Here is a 20,333-nt window from a genome sequence, read left to right on the forward strand (position 1 = left end):
GCTACTATCTTTTACAAATAATCAACATGATTCTTAATCATGTTGATTATTTGTTCTTGACAAGGATTTTGATTCATCCTTGTCAAAATAAACTCCAATAAATGGTTTTGGAAACTTTTGTTGGGATTGAATTAATTGTCTGCTTCTTAACAGAGCATAAAATATATACAATATGAACATAACTATGGCAATATTAACAATATTAAATCACTTTGGTATTTTAAGCCCAAAAATTACAATAATTCATATAAGTAACAAAAAAAAAAAAAACCCAGGAAAAGAAAATGTTTCTAAATGAGTTTCTTTCAGTGAAAATGTTTATAAAACTTTAACAAAAACTGCAGGTGTGTGTCTATGTGGTGAATGTTTGGTTAAAACATGTTTGTTTTTCATTCTCGGGGTAGAAAATCCAGAAATTTTACTCAAGAGTAGAAATACTTCATAATAAAATTACTCCAGTAAAAGTAAAAAGCATAACGTAGCTAAAGGAAATTTTTCAAAAATGTTACTCAAGTAAATGTAAGTATTTACTACCCTGATATACGGTCTGGTCTGTAAACTCACTTTGGAAATCCTTACTTTAACTAAACCAACAAAGTATTCAGATCATTACAAAAACCACTGGCTGCATTTCCATTGACCATTTAGAAAATAAATTTGCTTAATTGGAAAAAATTAATTTGTCGATCAAAAGTTTAAGTCAGGTGGTTATAAAAATTAATTTATTTGGTAAAACTGCAATTAAACACTTTTTTCACGTCAGATGAGTCACATGTTTAACAACCGGATGTTACTACTGTTGGAAACAACAAAGAAGACGACAACAGGAAGAAGCTGGAGGATGATGGTGCTGCATGCATTTTAATGACTTACAAATGTATTTGCTTGATTTTAATTGGGTTTCTTGTTTAATGGAAACACAGCAGTTGCAGAATTCCAGAATATTTACAAGGCTTTGAGCACATTTTTAATGGAAACGCATCTATAATAAGGAAGCTTTCTTTATGTGTCTGGGCAGAGAAAAATTGGTTACAAATAGAACGATTCAGATATTGGTTGGGTAACTGCATCTTGATAAATACGAGAGCTTCAGCTCTTATTCTGCAAAGTAGATCACGAACAAAGCTGCTGATTATTCCACTCAAAGCTAAATACGTTGCATAAAAAATGAAAACTGTCCTCAAGTCACAGTAGTTTTCACAAACCAGTTTCAGCTGCAATCCACTCAGATATGGCTCATTATGCCAGGCTGAAGACGTGGAAATTTGTCACGTCTGCGTAATGCGAGCGCTGCGGAGAACAGAGTGGACTTTGCAACGATCACAGGAATGAAAATAACAGCTTTGAGATCAGTGGAGTGCGTGGTGCGGATCTGCTGATCATTCGGCTGCCGTCTCATTCTCATTCACAGCTACAGCGCTTCTCCTGCTTCTTGTCAGTCAACTCAAGATGCTGCTCACATCCTGTTTTACTCTACTCACAAACTGAATGCATTACCGCCAAACCAGACAGATGAAACCAAAGACTCTCCTTTAGGCAAAACAGCCACATAACATCCACCACTTCTTATTCTTCATACAATCTTAAAATATTAAACATTCAGCAGGACATTTTACTAAAACATGTTGTTTTCATGGCAGGATTAGATGATCAGATGAACTACGGAGGTTTTAGTTGGTTTTTAATTTCTTAAATTTATTCTACCTTTAATGTGCTGTATGTTCGTGTTTTTAGTTAATTTTCTCCTTTTCACAGCAAATGTTGCTGACAGGTGGCTCAGCAGCAGGATGACCAGGTGCATCTGCCAGTGATTCATTCTGTAAATGTTTTTTCTCTACTTACAGTTGTGTTTTAAATTCAGAGAGCCAGAACTGAAGTGTTATTAGTTGAAAATGCATCATAGTTCCAGATAGAAGTTGCATATCTATTTTGGGATCCGATCATTAATTTTCCAGATGGAATAATAATTCAAAACACAACTGCAATGATTATTTTTTAAATAACGGATGCAAACGTGAATTTTATCTATAACCCATTTATATCTCACTTAAATTACTTTATTTGTTTATTCTTTGTGTAACAAAGTTTCTTAACCAGGGACCTGAGTACGAATTTCATACCATAACCAAGTAAGGTGGTATGACAACAAAAATCCTTGAATGCAATGTGGAGCCACTGCACACATGCTCAAGTTTACAATACAGTTAAGGTTTTGTCAAAAGGTCAAATATTAGCCAGTTTTATGAATTTTATAGCTGTTTGATAGATAACTTTCAACCTTGAGTTGTTGATTCGTTCAGTAGTTGAGGCGTGGACTGCAACAGTTGAATCTAATTTTAACTATGTGGCCGGGACGTACGTAATGTTTCGCTATGAAGTTTACCAAAGTCTGCGCGCTGTAAACAACCTCCACTGTGAAGAAAGAAGTGCCAAGCTGCTGGATTGCAAAATTAATTTTTTGAAGTATTTTTTTGCTTCCGTTTGATTCTCAACTTATTCTAAAAACAGAAGCTTGCAAGTTGGAAATCGTAAATTGTAGTTTATGGAGTTGTTTGTATGTATTTGAGCCGGCACGTTTAATTTTGACCATGGGTAGATCAAAAAACTCTACAGTAAATTCAAATCTGTAAAATTAGTTTTTGAAGTAAAATCTCATAGTTTAAAGTGAGGGTGTCATCAAAATCAACTTTTTTGAGCTTTAAATAATTTTATGAAGTTATTTAAAGATGTACCTGGAATGTTGCTTTGATTCTTTTGTGCATGCAAAGACAAATTTATTTACTTCTGATAAATATATCATAACAAGTTAAGATAGTTACTTGATTGTGTTACAAAATGGCACCATGTTCCTGAAATATTACAAAATACTCCCCCTTTAATCAACTCTGCCTGTAAAATGAATGGTTCATCATAAAAACCAAATAATAATTGAGATTTTAGACCCTAATGGCAGCTTTTAACATTCTCACTTTCACTATGAAGAGTCTGAAGGCACCAGAGTGACGTTCTGAGCAAAGTTAAAGTTATTGTGCTTGGTTTAATTATTTCTGTCCAATGGGGGAATTCTGCATCAATCTTTCATAAGTGAAAACACTTTAACTTTGTTATGATTAAAATTCAGCAGCGATGGACAGCAGCTTCTCTGTTCATCTGAGAGAAGCAGGGCTGCTGTACCAGAGGCGCCATCGCAGGCTGTAGGAGCAATAGGGGTTTGTATTAATTACAACCAATCCTCTGCTTCCTCATAAAACAGCTCGAATGCCCTGCACTGTTAGAATGTAATACAATTACGAGCATTAAAAGAGTTTAATGTTTTTCAGATGGCTTGTAACTCATCTTGATTGTTAGATCTGGGATTTTATTTATTAGTCATTTAATGATTGCACTAGGATGCTGTTTATTTGACTGGGGGCTCTCAGACTCATTTGAAATAAAAACTTTTAAGAGGCTTTTCCTTTGCTGGTTCCAGGAGCATCACAGGAAAGATTTGTTTTCAAGAAGGCAAAAACGAATTTTAGATGCTTGGCTGAACGTCTCTGTATTTACATAACTGATTATCTGAGACACACATTGCTATTTATGTCTTTACATCGCTTGGCTTTAGCAAGGGAATAACTTTAGGTTACAAAAATAATCTAACGTAGGTTACTTTATCTTTAGTAAACTTGGAAACTTTTCCAGAATTTGGCTTGTTTTATGGATTCAGCCACTATGCAAGGCAATTCAAAATGCTTCACATAATGAGAATATGAAACAACTAGATGTCACAACAACAAATTAATGTTGCTGTTTGCAACCATTTTCAAGTAGTACATTGATAATGGCATGATAATGCAAGTCTTAAAACCAATAAACTTTAATTTAGCAAAGAACAGATGGAAGATATTTAAAAAATCCAAAACAAAAATAATTAAATGAAAAAAACTCAATTTACAATCAAAATCAAGAAATAATGGATTATAAAGTCTCTATAAACAAAATGGCTGTTGAAAAAATATTAATCAGAATGAAAATTATTGAGTTCATTTTAATTTATCATGCGATTAATTGATTAATTGCATTTCCTTTCTGCAATGTTTAGAAATTACTGTCGGAATGAATTTAAAGTTCTTGGCTTTAAAAGGAAAAAAGGTTAAAAAACGTTAAAATAAAAAGCTGACAGCTCAGATATATGAATAAATATATAGAAAGATAAACTATCGGGGTTTCCACTGTTAAAAAGCCAAATACTGACATGGGTCAGGATTTAACAAAGGCCCAAAAAGCTCCTAGAGACAGAGTAAAATCTAACCGTGACATGATCAAAGAGGCTTTTTAGGTTTCAAACTAATAGAGTGAACTTCAAACAAATACATATGTGGCTTGTAAAGCTGGACTCCATTTCTCTATATAATTAAAAGGTATTGAGCCACTCAGAGTGTTTCAGAAAATGAGGCGAAGCGGCTTTTCAGTTCGGACGGATTAATTAGTCGTAGATGGTCGGCTGGATCCAAACATAACAACTTATTTACAGGAAAAACTTCCTTTTTACTTACTTAATGTTAGGGTGTCACAGAATGACACAACAAAATTTACAGCTGACGTTTGATTTATCCACACTGCAGAAACACTGAATCTAACCAAGTATTTTTGGTAGCTTCTAATGCAAATATCTTGAAATAAGACAAAACTAACTTGCAAGTAACTTTTCAGAAACATAAAAGTTTTAACAATTCATTAATATCTCATTAATATTAATGAATTGCTGATTTAAAACTCCTTAATGTTACATTTTCAGATGCTGCGGTTGACTTTCACACTGTGTCAAACAAAACTGTTCCCCTCCTCGCCTGTGGGGGCGCTGCAACAAGAACCACTGAATCAGGAGTGTCCTATGTGTGGCCCGGGGGCCATTTGTGGCCCTCAAACTGATTCTGTGCGGCCCCCAACTGTAATTCACAAATTGGCCGTTGTTGCAGAATCAATATTTTTATTTTTTTATTTTCTTACAATGGAAAATATAAAGTACAAAACAAATAAAATAATATGTGAAAATAATAAAGAAGTGGTAAATTTCTACCACTTGAGTATCAAATGTTGACAATTTTGGACTTTAGAATGCCATAAAATTCCAAAAGTTGAAGATTTTCAGCATTTTTAATAGAAAATTTCTGAGATTAATCTTAATTTATGAGTTCTTAGGCAGAAATGTATAACTTTTTTTGTGTTAAATGTAGCTACTTAATTTGCTTGATTTCAGGTTGGGGCTTTTTTTGGTCCATGTGACAAAAAGTTTTGACACCCCTGCAATAAATGGAACAAAATAAAAACATCTGAAGAAGACACTGAGCTTCTTCTTCCTTCATTAAGCTTCATTAAACAAAAATTAAGTAGTGTTTTGGTAAGATACTACAGGTAATGCTAATGTAATGCGTTTTCGGGGGTTTTTTTTACCCAGAATGCTTAAAAAGTAAAAACTCCGCTGGTAAATTATTTCACTTATAACAAGAGATTTTTCCCACAAGTGAAAAATCTGCCAGTGGAACAAGTACTTCTAATTATTATTGACTTAAAACTAAATCTGAAAACATACTTGTAAGTCAGTTTTCTTTTATTTCATGCAAACTAAGATATTTGCACTAGAAATACTTTAGATCTTGTGTTTCTTGCCGTTCATGTTCAAGGGCATAACTTCAACTCTCAGTGATCCGGTTTGAAAACCCGTCCAATAATCCTCAAAGACAAAGAACAGGATGTAAAATTGTCAGCCTTACCAGATTTTACTCTGGCTGAAACCTTTAAAAAAGTTCATCCTCAGCCCAAAGCCGGCGCGTTAAGATCAAACAGCTCCAGTTTTAACAGCAGGTACCAGCAGGCGAAGCTTTGCAGCGCGGCCCTGCTGGTCCCCAGCGGCCGGCCACAGCTTGTCTGGGCCATCCCCGGGCAGATGGGATTCGCTGTGCTGAGGTTCAGCGCCGTCTGGACGAGCCAGGAATATTTCCACAGGGACACTTTCAGGGTTTATTGGCTCTTTCAAGTAGCTTCCCCTGCCAGATGAGCCGATCGGCTAAGACGATGCAGAAGCTGATGGATAAATTACTTTATGTTCAGAAGTGAAGTCAAAAAGGCGAAATTGAGCTTAAAGAGGCAAGGCTTTAATCAAGTGATCTGTGCTGACAGAAGTTTAGACAATTTGCAAATGTTGTCAGTATCTGGGCTATTAAAGCCCATTTTTATCCTTTCTTTGTTTATCACACCTGACTGGGTTAGATTTGGAACCAAAATTGCAACATTTGTTTCACTTTCAGCTGCTGCAGTTCTCTTTCACACTGCACTGTGAAAACCCTTTAATAAACCAGTTTCCTTCCTGGCCTGTGGAGGCGCTGCATCAAGAACAACTGAAGGAAACAACACAAAAACCTCTGAAGAAGACACTGAGTCCAACTTCCTTCTTCATAAAATCTAAACAAAAATGGAGTGGCGTCAGATTTGAGCGGTTTCAGGATTTCTTTTCTATCTTTGGTAAAAAAAAACAACAAAACATTTATCTTGCTAACACTAGACTCTGTTTTGGTTGTATTTACCCAGAATGCCCTGCGCTGTAGTCTGCTTTCTTTTTTAGAGCTTTTAGAGCAGTCTCTGGTCTGCTTGGCGTTCACATCTGCATTTAAACTGAACCAGAGTTCACTTCAACCGAACTGAGACTCAGGAACTGGATCAGTTTGGATTTTGATCTGAATAGTTCAATTGTGCGTTCGCACCTAATGAACCAAACCTCGAATTGAACCAAACCTTCTAGGTGAACATCTTAATCCATTATTTTAGGAATTTCATTTTTGGAACTGAACTGTTCAGACTACCAGGAAAAAGTCAGATATAGTTCACAAAAAAAGCGGAGTGCATTTGACTGCTGTGTTTATGAACCCAACATGCTTTAAGTGTTTTGAAATATGCGGTTAACTGATTTGTAGAATCCCAACCTTTGCGTCAGTGATTATATGAATTGATGAATACATTTCTGCAATTAGTTAATCATCTAAACTTCTGAGAGTTACATTACAAATAGAGATTAATTGGTACTCAGTCACATCCAATTCATTCTCCACGGTTAAAACCTAAAGTGATCATCTCTTCTCTGTTTGCGTTACAAACACACATCAAAGGAATCATTGATTTGTTAAAACACACTTTGGAGTAATAAAACACCTTCGGTATCATAAGGAAACCAACGGCGTCTCTCCATTTACACCTCAAACGCTCCAGCAGTCGACACCATGAATGTTTCACAACTTGCCGTTATTAATAGTGTTGCTGGCAGAACTTTGTCTTCAGATCTGGATCCTTCGCCCACTTCCTCTTCATTCCAGTTAACCTCATCTTTTACCTCTTTTAACCTCGTCATCCCGTGCCAATTTATGTCACAGCCACTTTTAATTTCCTGTGAATCATTGAACCCGCCTGAGTGAATTAGGATTCACTTCTCATTCACACAATCTCCTACATCCTCCTCTGTCTGAACCTGCCTTAAATTCTGGCACATCGTCGTATTTTAGCTTCATTTAGGATTTATTGCTGTCCTTTATAAAGCACTTTAATACAAAATATAACTTAACTTGTGCTTAGGCCTGTCGCCATAAGCAATAAATCAATTGATCATTTAAAACGAGCTCAATAATATTTTTTACCAAAAACTGGAAGATAAAAGTTTTAGTTTGGTGTTTTGGTCTCAACCAGCCATTTTTCTGAAGAACAATTTTGTTTACAGAGACTTTATAATTCGTTTTATTTGTTGTTTCTGTTGTTTATTCATTTCAGCCATTTAAAATGTCTTCCAGTTTATTAGAACTGAAAGTTTATTAATCTTTCAGAATGTGTTCTTGCTTTATTATGCCATTAACATGATATTACTTGAAAAACAATATTATTGTTTATAACTTCTGGAACGATTTATTGTCCAGGAATTGGAAAAAAGGACTGATTATCATCTAAACTTTTGGCCAAAATCATTAAGTCAAAATCACGTAGAGTCACACAAATCATTTTTAAAACACATTTTTTGTATAAATTTTTCATTTTATATGCTCAATTACAATTGCATTTAGGAAACAGATCAGTAAATACGAGATACGAGACAGTCTGGTATAAGACAAGCCCACAACTTCTGCAGTTTTTCAGTTGATTTGTTTCTTTGCAGGATTTGTTTGAGTGTAAAATGATGAATTATTTTGGTTTCAGTTACTTGAAAATTGAGGTTTTCAAAGATATTGCTAATAACATGAATATTTTATGCAACTAATATATTTTATGGTGTCATTTGTCAAACATGACAAAATGTAACGATTAATGGTTGACTGTCTGTTATAACTTTGAATTCTGAACCTTGTTGATGACATATGCTACACAATAAACATGATTATCTGTAAAGAATGAAGAAGAGTCCAGCTGCATCAACCGGCTATGTTTAATAAAAACTAAAACTATAGGATTTATGAATCCATGCAGCACAGATGGATTTTCACTGTTTGCTTTAAGGCGTCACTCTCGTCAACATCTGACGGAAACAGACAGGATTTTTTCCCTCCTTCAGATGGAAATGGAGACTGAAAATGCTCTAAAGCTGCTCCAACATTTTCAGCTAACCGCACAAGAAGCAAGCTCTGTTCCTTGAAAGAACCTCAGAGCTGCAACAGCCGAAAAATGACACCCACAAACGGCTCCACACGTCTTCCCAACCTGAAAGCTGACAACCCGTCAAGACAAAAACAACCTGCGGTAGATTAAATAAAACAGGGATGTACAAACATCCAGGCATTGATATTCCACTGCTGTGGCTCATGTGGAAGGTAAAGCAGGAAATTTGACCTCTTCCGATGACCTATGCCTGACCTTTACAGTGTGTTTGTGTTGCTCAGCCGCCAGTGAGAGTCGAACAGCCAAACACAGAAGGTCACGACTTGCAAAGACTGCTAAATCCAGGGAACGGGGCTGACGTCTTACTGACAGCTAACTCTGCTAACATGTTATTTAGCTCCATCACCGTCTGACATGATGCACCAAAAGGTTGCAGCAACTCTGCCAGAAAACATCTTCATCTCTCCTTCGCTGTTCATCCGACTCATCAGCCTGCAGCAGATTTTAGCCGAGTTGTTTTGTTTTAACCTAATGATTTAATCAGTTAATTGCATGAAAAATTGAAACGAGATCAATAATTTCCTTTTGCATGATTTATCATTTTTCTATTTATACCAACAAATGGATAATAAAAGTCTTCAGTCTGGTGCTTTGGTCTAAACTACCCTCTTTTTTGAAGAACAATTTGGTTTACAGATATTTTATACCTCATTTTATTTGTTGTTTTTATTTATGGTGGATATTCAAATAGTCCCAGTGTTAAATGTTCAATAAAATTGAACATTTAACATTTTTGAGAATGTGTTCTTGCATTATTATTACATTATATTAATTGAAATAGTTTCAAAACAACAATATCATTTATTGCAATAACTTCTTATAGTCCAGCCAGCCCTACTTTGACCAAGTTATCAGTATTTTTGATCCTTAAAACAATAATATAAAACTCTAGGAGTAACACCAAGCCACTATTCACTGACATTTTCTACAACATTTTCCCTACTTACCCAAATGCAAAGTGAGTTTTTGGTAAGATTTTGTCTGCGACAAATAACGCACCAATATCTCCACCTACATGCTTTGACAGTTTTCCAGATTTTTTATAAGTTTATATTCTAAAACTTTATTCAAAAGTTGCTTAACTTTTAAATCCAGACAAATTAATCTGCATGTGCCAAGTTTAATTCCTAACAGGATGTTTTGGTTGTTTTGAAGCAATCTGATTGGCTGACAGGATTTAGCTTTACTCCACGCTGCCCCCTATGGGTTGGGCATAATTAAAACACCATTTGTATTTGTGCAGGTTCATGTTGATGAAAACTTTTCTAAACCAATTCTGTGTGCACAATATTATTTTTTTAAACAATGTGGTGGAGAAATTTGTTCTTATAAAGTATAAAATAACTGGTACTAATATTGCTCTTAATTGCTAATAACTGATACTTACTGATATGATATTTATATTTGTTACCCTATTGGCACCTTGTAAAATCAACCACAGTTTTGAAACTGCTTTTCTGCTTTAGAAAACACGCTAAGAACACGGCAATATCAACCCAGTTTTAATTATCAGACCGATTCCAATATGTTAAAAACATATCAGGCCAATATTATGCATTCCTAGTATTTATCTTTAAATCCACATTCCTTCTACTTACAACAGTGAATGAAATTCTGAAATATTTGCTGGCTAAAAGCAAAATCAAACAGAGTTCAATAATTAAAACATTGAAACATTTTAGGCCGTTTTACTCAAGTTACTGGCGATGATAGTTATAGTAATAAGTAAATAAATGTATGTAAACCATACAAGTTTTCAAATTTTATGACTCATTTGTAGAGTTTGGGTTGTATTGGGTTTTTTTTAAGGCAGGAAAATATATAAAAACTTAAAAAAGTAAGAAAAAGTGAAGTAATTTCTCTAAATGTAGCATTGCTCTCTTCCTGTCTTGGTCAGACTCTCCCACACACACAGACAGCTCCATCCCCTCTGCAGCTTATCATGAAATGCTCCAGGTGAGCCGGTGATTTACACCAGTCATTTCAGAGCTGCTCTGTCTGCCTTTAATGACTCCGACCTGGGCCTGCTGGCAGAGAAAGATACTGGGAACCGAAGCACTGAACAGTGACTATCGGGGACGGCTCTGAGCTCAGATGATCAATTGGACTTTTCATACTTTTAAATGCCGAAGGTACTTCCCAATAGATCACAGCATGAGATACATTTTTTAAAAGGAATCAGAGGAAATTGTGGATGAAAAAAAAAGAAACCTGATATCAGTTTTTCTGTTTAACTAAAGTACTTATTTTAAAAAACACTTTGGAGGCTTTAGAGCCATTTTTTATTAAAGCAGAATTACTATTGACATATCGAGTTGTAGTAAGCAGGAAGACCAGTGGGAAAACCACTGGGGATGTTTACAAGTTTCTCAGATGATAAAATGTGTTTCTTGTTAAAGAGGATCTATAATGCAAAATTCACAGTTTGTACTTCTACTGCTTCCAAAAACAGTCCAACCACTTTTTGCCAATAAGTTCATGTTTTTAGCCGTTTAAAAATTCATTCAAAGGCCACTGCTCGGTTACCTAGCAACCCAAGCTGAGCACCAGCTGGTTTTACTGCTGTACAATGGCTGCTGGAAAAGACAAGTGTTTTGTTGTTGACTTACAAATTAGAGACCACTTGCTGCATTCTTATTGGTTGAGCAGGAGGCGTCATTTCTGCTTTTCAAAGATGTATGGCTGTAGCGCATCAGTTTGCCAATTTTGATGTGAGAGTGTAAACGTTGAGTTGGGGGCAAGCAGCAGCTTATTTGGATTTAAAGTGATAAAAGGGAGTAATAGTAGCTCATTCTGGAAGGAGCTGAACTGACTAAACTAAAATCTAATTATCTATGAATAATTTTGTGCAAAAAGTGTAATGAACATGTTTTGTATAGAACTATAATAGGCGACCACTAAGCATTTTGAGATCATAAAATGCTGAATTGTTTTATTAAATTAGAAAAGTTTTTGTTCCTCAGTGTTTGAGCCAAATGAAGGGTGATGTACTGTTATTTTGGCTACCTTTCTATCTACTGAATGCATCATTAGCTTTATGTGGTGAGTAGAAAGACCTTTTAAATCTGAGCGCTGTGACAAAAGGCAGAGTAACGTTTTGGCAGCTACATTTCAGCGCAGTAAAACTCTTGCTATAATAACCGTTTTGAGAAAACTGGGATTTTAAGCTGCTTCCATTCACTGTTGTATGTATTTACTTATTCTTTTTTTAAACTCTATGTGACTCCGTCATACATCTGGTGACAAATCTGTAGAAAGAAATGGGAGAGTTTGAATCAGTTTGCGTCAGGGTAATAATGCTGGTCAGAACTGGAGCAGAAATCACAGGGTTTTATCAGAAAGATTTTAAAGCTTACTTCGTGCAGCAATGCTTAAGCTTTTCTTCTTTAATGCACATTTCTGAACTTTAATCATAAAATAAATACAACTGCAGTGCTGCAAGTAGATTTCACCATATTTACCTTTTTGCATTTCTTATTTTACATGTTTATAAAAACAAGGATTTTGTGTCTCACTGGCCTTTTAGTGACAAAAACAAAGTGTAGCAACCTGCCCTCATGCAGCATAAAGACGATATTGGAACACCAAACAGAATCAGATCCCTGAAAAGGTTATTAACTCCACTGTTTCTTTGAGCCCCCAGCCACCACAAGCTGATTGAATAAAACATGGAAGAAAGATTTGTCCACTCCTCTGTTTTTCTGTGTAACTGATCCTTTTTCTGTTCTCCACACTCTGGGGCAAAAACATGAAAAATCCTGATGTATAAAAATGTCTCCTTGATCTTGAAGTGTCCTTTTGAACATGGTTCCCATTTCAGTCATTTATAAAAAGGCTGAGACATTTTTAGGGACTCTTTGTACAAAATGTAACTTTTGTCTGACTGCCAGAATAACGGAGTTGCTCTCCAGACGTCAGTACATCACAGCAGCAAAGTATATCAATTTCCCTTTCAGAGACGATCTTTTAACTTATCTATAAAAGATTCTGTCCTGCTCATCAAGTCTGACGTGGTTTTGTAATAAAAGCCATTTTGTAGTGATGGATTGGACACCATTTAGGCTCGACTTCATTAGGGCTTTTTTCCACCCCATCACTGCGTTTAAATACTGCAAAAACTTTTCTGTTACTCTGAATTGATTACTTATACTCTAAAAATAAATATTCTAAATACAGGGATTATTCACATGGATCATTTACAGACATCTAAAAACTGTGCTTTTTATAAATGATGTTGAGACATTTTTTTTTATCTCAGTAAAAAAGGATGAAACCATTTTATGTTTAAACTACCTGCAATCAGAGGTGGGCAGAAAAACCCACAAATTGTACTCAAGTTAGAGTAGTAATACTTCAACGTATTTTTACTAAAGTACAAAGTATGCATCCAAGAAATTACTCAAGTAAGAGTAAAAAAGTGTTTGCTAAAAAGTCTGCTCAGATACTGAGTAACTCATCAAATTATCAATGATTTAATATTTAAAAATTGCATCATGAGATGGACCAAAATATAAAGTGACCAAAATAAGTTAAGTGGAACTTTTGGTATTTTAAGGACTAAAATGACAATAATTCAAATAACTAACAAAAGATAATAAACTCAGACAAAAAAAAAACAACAACTTATGAAGCTTTAACAAAAACTACAGGTGTGTGTCTATCTGGTGAATTTCTGGTTAAAACATGTTTTATTCTGATATTTTACTCAAGTATGAGTAGAGATACTTTATAATAACATTACTCAAGTATAAAGTACATAGTAAACTCAGTAAATTAACTCTGGTTGCAAGTTGCACCACAGTGCAGCTGCTTTGTGTGATTCTTCACCATAATTCAGACTTTCAGTTTTGCCCATTATTTATGATTTTGTTGTTGTTTGATTTTAAATATGTTTCCTGTTTTATGTCTTTTTTAACCACTATGTGAAACTAAAGGCAATTTTCCACATCTGTAAACAATAATTATATCAGATTAAACACTTCTATCCAGAACTGTCACATTTTAGCAGAAATGCCAACAGAACAGATAAATAAATATAAAAATAATCTGACATTGTTTGTTTTTCCTGTAGTGCCTTAAAATAACCTTTGTTTTGCCATTTGGCAAAAGAGAAAGCAACTGAACTGTAAAGGATAACAACACCATACCGAGTTCATTTAAAACAAACTTGATGGAGAAAAAAAAGTCAACAAAGTTTTGTGCATGTAGAAGAATGGAGAAGTTAAACACAGACAAGTTGAAATACGTAAAATCATTAAGACAGAGTCAATTTTTCAGGATTTGTTAAAAGTTTCAGCAAACAAATTTACAGGTTAAAACTGACTTTAAAATAAAACCACCACAGTTGCACCGTGCAGCAGAACATCAGGCACCGTTGGATAAACCGAGGCGTGCCACAGGGGCGTGTGCTCGGCCCACTACTGTAAAATCTGCTCAACCATGACTGGACTCCCAAATTCAAGTCCTTAAATCTATAAATTATAATTAAATTCATTAATGACGTGACTATTGTTTTCCTCAGCAACAAAAACATGCTACGATTTACAACCCGTCTCTAAATGTGTTTTGATCTGCAGAGATAGTCCACAAACTCCTCCCCCTTGATCATCATCAGCTCTTAAATACATAATTAATGTCACTAATTAACATCTTTGGTAGTGATTAATGTGACTATATTAGTAATTTAGCTCACAGTGGCAAATGTGTTAAATAATGAAGCCAAAACATAAAAACTTAATCAATACAGTCACTCTGCTTCTCTGCAACATGAACTGGGATTGAACTCGGTGGAGGCAGTCTCAGGAGCAAAGTAGCATTACCTCATGCAAAAAGTGCTGACTGTGCACTTTGATTGTGCAAGTGTTGGGAAGGTCTCAACTTACCCCACCTCTATTACATGAGCAGAAATTTAACAATGCTGGTTCACTGATCCAAGCGGCCTTTGAAGTATGGCAGAAAAGCTTAACTGAAGAGTTTACCCAATTATTTATTTTTGCAGATAGAAAAGCTGGAACAAAACTGAAACCTCAGCAGCGGTTCAATTGTTCAGGAAACCTTTGCTGCTTTAACTACTGAGCTTCTTCCTGCAGCAACTCTGAACCTTTAAGACTCTTATGACGCTAAGATAATCTTTTCTCACACATCGGACAGCAAAGACGTTTCCCAACTTCACGCAAAACTTTTTCCATACTCTGCAACTGTGGTGTTTCCATTCGATAAGAAATGCAATTGAAAGCACATGTGAATAAGATTGTATTAAAAAAATTAGCAGTCATTTTGACTGCAGGGAATTTTAAGATATTTTCTGTTTACATTTTTCGTCGACATAAAAATCGATGCTAGTTTTCCAAGAGTATCGGCATGTTTGAATTTCACATATGATAATCCCTTGTGACAAGCATGTAAATAAAAAATGACCATGTAGCTGCTGTCACAAACACAGATGTTCAACTCGGCCGTCAGAAACCAAAGAAGTGCAACAGTGCCAGGCGTACTGTACAAAAATAAAACCTTCCATCGGCTGCAGATGTGACATCTGGCTAATTTTATCAGCTTAAATGTACATTCTATATGTCGTTAAAATAATAAATTCTTGTTTTTCTTCTGCAGACAACATACACAGTAAAGTGTATAATTTTGTGGTCCTTGAGCCCTGATCAATTGTTTTCTACACCAGGAGTTTGTATAAACTGTTTATTTCAATTAAATGCACTCCAGTTCTTGAGCTTAGAAAGGTTGCATCTGGGTATATTTTTAGTTTGTTGGTTATCTGCCTTAAAATAAAAACCTCCAGGCTGCTTCTTTAAAGTTTGGCAGTTGCATTTCTGTCGTCCCTCCTGAGGCGTCAAGCCGCTCAGTTACTACATCACCTGTCTGTCGCTTCGACCATCACTGGGTTAAAGTCCTCTCGTTCCTCGCCGCTCTCATTACTGAGACATCCCGGCGTCTGGTGGGAAATATAGCTCTAAAGGTTGCTGTCAAAAATATAACCATGTTCTCACATCAGCACAAATATATCTACAGCGTCGCTGACTGTGTCGACATGTGTCTGGTTACGTGTTGTTAAAGAGAACAACGTAGAAACGTCTAATCTGTGCAGAAAATAAGTCGCAATTAAAGGTGTGACTATTTTCAGTCTGAGAGGTAAAAAGGAGCTGCAGGTGATGCAAGAATACAGACAAACTTTAAAACTTTACCCTGCAGGAAAGCCTGAATATCTGAAATGAAATGCTACATAGAAGTCACATCAGTTAATTTTGTCGAAACTTTGTGTTTTATATTCAAAATGTTCATATAATAAATGCGTATCAAGGATTAATTTAAATGTGAACATATTGATCATCATACAGCCTTCCCTGACAAATTAAATTATATAACACCGCCATGTTAATATGTTTTTATGGGATTTTATAGATTAGTGGTGCATAATTTTAAAGTGGAACTACAGAGGGTTAGAGGCCTGGATTCCGAATGGCCTAACTCGTCATTGAATATGCTGCGCCATGGCGGTTTCTGCTGCCTAGGGTCTATGACGTCCAACATGGCCACGGTGCAGCACTTGAATGGGGAATTGGGGATCAGTTTTAGCCATTTGGGCGGACGCGCAGTGTCGTGCCAGACACACTTGGGGGAGCTCTTGTATTGGTTTTGGAAGGGTCCGGGGTTTCCATTGTGCAGAGGGCTTCTCCGAGTTCGGGGGTGAGGCCGTTTGGGCTCATTCCGGACACGTGGAGGTAGGGCGAAAGGAAAAGCTTTTCCAAACGCGGGATCGAGGTGTGCGGGGGGGGGGTCACCGGAGCCGTCAGGAATGACTTTAGCCATATGGTGACATTTGGTTATTTGAAGAAGGACGGGTTCGGGGGTCGATCCGTGACCTTGTGGGTGGATGGTTGCAGCCATAAGTCGGCATGGGCTGGTGCTGCCCTATGTCTGCGAGTGTGACGGGGGCCAAAAAACTCTTTTGGAGCACAGGTACGGGGAGGGTGGCGTTCGTGCGGGTGGGGGAGGGTCCCGGGAATAAAAGGGGAGCGCTTTTGCCATCCGGAAGCCTTTGGTTGAGGAGCTATAGGCCCGCAACGAGGGAGCCGAAGGGTGTGCTCCCGGATATCGCGCGTCTGCAGGCCCGAAAGGTCAAGCTCCAGGGGTCACGGGTGGGTAGGAGGGGCACAGCCGAGGGTCCCGCCGCCCGGCCACCCTCCGGGCGGTCGGGCGACGGTTCCCCTTACGTAGGGACCCAGCGGGGAAGCGTTACCCTGAAGACAGAGCGTGGCGAGAACTTATGGGGAACCCCGAAGGTTGGTAGGGTCGGGTTCTCGGTCCCCCGAGGTCGCATAGACGTGGGGGTCGGGGCAGAGGTCGGGCGGGGTCCCGGCAATGAAAGCCCGGGGTCGGGCAGTGCCTGGAGCGGCCCGGTTCCTGGAGAAGCGGGTCGCCATAAGCCGTCATGTGGTGGGTGCTGCCGTCATGTGGTGGTGGATGCCCACCATCCTGCAGCATTCAGTTGTGCTGCAGGATGCTGAACCTCCTCTTTGCCATCTTGCATCATCAATCTGCTGCAGGATGCCCACCATCCTGCAGCAGTCAGTTGTGCTGCAGAATTTCCGCCACCCTAGCTAGCTAGGGTGCTAGCTAGCTAGCACCCTAGCTAGCTAGGGTGCTAGCTAGCTAGAGCTAACACCCTTTCCCCAACATTTTTCCACATGTGATACTTACCTTTTATTTAGTAGTTTTATTTTAGGCTGTCTTGCTTTCTTTCTGGCTGGCTGGCTGGCTAGCACGGGGTGGTAGAAAGCTACCCTGGAGCTAACAGCCTTTTCCCCATACTTTTAAAGATGTGATACTTACCCTTTATTTAGTATTTTCATTTCTCTTTATTGAATTTTTTCATCCACAGATGGCGCCACCAAAGGCCTTGGCAGAGTGCCCCCTCTGCCTTTATTCATTTAGGTACCTTGGGAAGCACCTTATTGCGAGACATTCCATAAGAAACCTCGACGAAAGAAAGATCCTCATAAATTTCGGATCCAGGAGGGTAAACATCCGTGGGCTCGCCTGCCCAATCCCGGGATGCCAGTATGCCCGGTCTCGCCTGGACACGCATCTGTCTGATACGGGCCATCCTGAGATTGCGGCGGGCGAGCTCAAGAAGATAATCGTGGACGTCAAAAGGGGTCTTACCATCACGCAGCTCCAGGAGCTCAGGGCCACGAACCCAACCCCTCCAATGATGTCCTCTCTGGACATCGATCCACAAGAGGAGGATGAGAGGGAGGGGGCCTCCTGTAGCTCCCCGCCCGCGGCCTACGCCAATTGCAAGGTGCTTCAGGCGGAGGTACTCGATTTTCGTAAGAAGACGCGGATACAGGCGAAGACAGTGTTGAAGAAGAGGAAAAGGATAGAGTACCTTCAGAAGGTATGTAACATTCATTCCCAGAGTCAATGACCTACCTTACCTACCTGTATTTTCCTTTCCGGCAGGACTGACTTCCGGCTGCGAGTTCTCCTCCTGCTGCCCTTTAGCAGCAGCACGTGCGGCAGGCGGGGAGTCTGCCGTTTGCGAGCATCAGGCCCTGCTGCGGGATGTTCACCATCCCGCAGCAGGGCCTGCTGACGGCAGTGTCCCCCCCGCCCGCCTGAAGTCCTGCTCGCAAACGGCAGCACCTAAAAATGCATTTTCAACGAGTGAATTCATTTGTTTTTTTCTTCTTTTTTTCTGTCTCTCTCTCGTCTCCTGCAACTGGAGCAGCTGCTGGAGCAGCAGCAGGCTGCGGCGCCGCCTGGCGTCCCCCCACCCTCCATCCGCCCGGAGACGTCCACGTCGGAAGAGGAGGACGACCAGGAGGAGGACCTCCCGCCAAACCAGGAGGCCAGCAGACGTGGTGGAGCCCTGGCTCCATTTCGTTTCCTCCCGCCGGCAGTCGGTTAGTCATTTCCGTCCGTCCTTCGGTCGGTCGGTCCGTCCGTCTCTGCTGCTTGCCAAAAACTTACCTACTCAAATCTCTTTTTTGCAGTCCAGTACATGGAGACGTACTGGGACCATCTGAAGGGCTCGACCGGCAGGAGGAAGCAACTGGACAACCAGCGCTCCAAATTAGCGAGGATCCACCACTTCCTTTCGTTCCTGGCGAATGGCGGGGGGTGGACTGCGACGTGGACGGTTCTTCAGCAGATCAGGCGCATCTACGAGTAAGGCCCTCTCCGACGTACGCCGGCGAATGTTTTTTTGGCGTCCTCTCGTTGAACTCTTACCGTTTTTTTTCCTCCCGGAGCAGATGGCCGGAAAGCCTGAGGAGGGACGGGAAGGCGGTTACGACAGTGAAATCTTACATAGTAAACGTGATGAAGTTTATTACTTTTTTCAAAGAAACCCCCCCCGTCCACCTCCCGGGTTTCGTTGCGGACCATCGTTGGCATCCACAGGGCGCTCTCCGCCACCGTCTCTGCGCTGGGGAGAAGGGTGGCGGTCCGACAGATACAGATCAAGCGGGCAAAGCTCAGGCACCTGGTCCCCAAGTGACACCTCCGCGCTTGCCGGACCAGGTGCCGGGAGGAGATCCCTCGCGTGCTCGGTGAGTGAGAATTTTGTCACCTGGTTTTTTTGTGTGTGTGTGTGTGTGTGTTTCTCCTTCCTGTTTCCAGTCCTTTTAGTGGGTTTCCTTGAATTTTTTCCCCTCCTCCTCCTCTTTGCAGACCAGCTTGAGAAGAACTTCTCCGGGGATCTGATGAGGAAGTTCTTTGCGCTCCTCTCCCTCTACGTAACCTGTGTCTACGGACACAGAACGGGCGTCCTCCAGAACATGACTGTTCTGGAGGTCGCTGAGGCCAGGTCGATGAGGGATGAGGAGCTAGACGAGGGCTTCCTGATCAATGTAAGTTGAAGTATGCAGATCTCCTGTTGCCATCTGGGATCATCACACGGTGCTGCAGTATGCCGCCATCTCGCAGCATACTGTCCTGCTGCCATCCAGCAGCACTTAGTGATGTTTTGAAATGGAAGGCAGGAGACCCAACACCCCCCCCTCTCTCTCTCTCTCTTTCTCCCTCCCAAAAGGTGAAGGAACCAACAGAGCCTTTGGCTCGGCGAAGGACTTCCTCACTCCGGAGGAGTTCGGCTGGCTGGAGCGGTGGTTGGTCATCCGCGCAGCCCTAAAGCCAAAGACGGACCTCGTGATCTTCACCGATGGCAACAGGAGGTTAAACAAGCTCCTGTTGCCCATGCAGAGGGCGTGGTCTGACTTCGGCTTGCCCGGCACCCCCACCGTCCTCGACATCAGAACGTCTATAGCGACCTACGTAAGTGATCGTCCGACGTTTTTCGTTCGATAACAGTACATAACAAGGGAATGTACAGAAATGTCCTATATTTCCGAAGGCGAGGGATCACCTCCCTGCTGAGGAGCGTCGTAAGATCAGCACAATAATGTGCCATGACGTATCCACCGCAGAAAAATACTATGCGGTGGATCCATCATGTAGCCAGCTTGCCTCGCTCCGAGGTATATTCGATGCCCTCACGGACCCAGGCAAGAGGTGGGACAAACCATCGTTGCGCCAAAAGGTGGGTTTTCACGTGTCCTGCCATCCGGGAGCTTTCTCGGCTGCTGCCGGATTTCACCTTCCATCTCGCACAACCTAATCGATGTCCTTTTTCCATTTCAGGGAGC

General features: G+C 39.6%; 1 protein-coding gene across 1 annotated transcript; it reads left to right on the top strand.

Annotated features, from left to right (window-relative positions):
* The first annotated feature begins 18,860 nt into the window (after window positions 1-18,860).
* Window positions 18,861-20,013, top strand: LOC148153088 (uncharacterized). Its single transcript, XM_088002168.1, has 2 exons — window positions 18,861-19,542; window positions 19,721-20,013. Exons 1-2 carry the CDS (start codon window positions 18,885-18,887, stop codon window positions 19,993-19,995), a joined length of 933 nt encoding a protein of 310 aa, XP_087858294.1. The 5' UTR covers window positions 18,861-18,884; the 3' UTR covers window positions 19,996-20,013.
* Window positions 20,014-20,333: the final 320 nt, after the last annotated feature.

Source organism: Poecilia mexicana, unplaced genomic scaffold (assembly GCF_051168715.1).
Source record: "Poecilia mexicana isolate PSO_F unplaced genomic scaffold, ASM5116871v1 scaffold_21, whole genome shotgun sequence".
Taxonomy (NCBI): Eukaryota; Metazoa; Chordata; class Actinopteri; order Cyprinodontiformes; family Poeciliidae; genus Poecilia; species Poecilia mexicana.

Bases quoted from the DNA above. Each gene is read 5' to 3' on its own strand.
- LOC148153088 (XM_088002168.1), top strand. From the start codon at position 18,885: ATGTTTTTTTGGCGTCCTCTCGTTGAACTCTTACCGTTTTTTTTCCTC. The intron at 19,543-19,720 runs GTTGAAGTATGC...CCCTCCCAAAAG, and splicing joins GGGCTTCCTGATCAATGTAA to GTGAAGGAACCAACAGAGCC.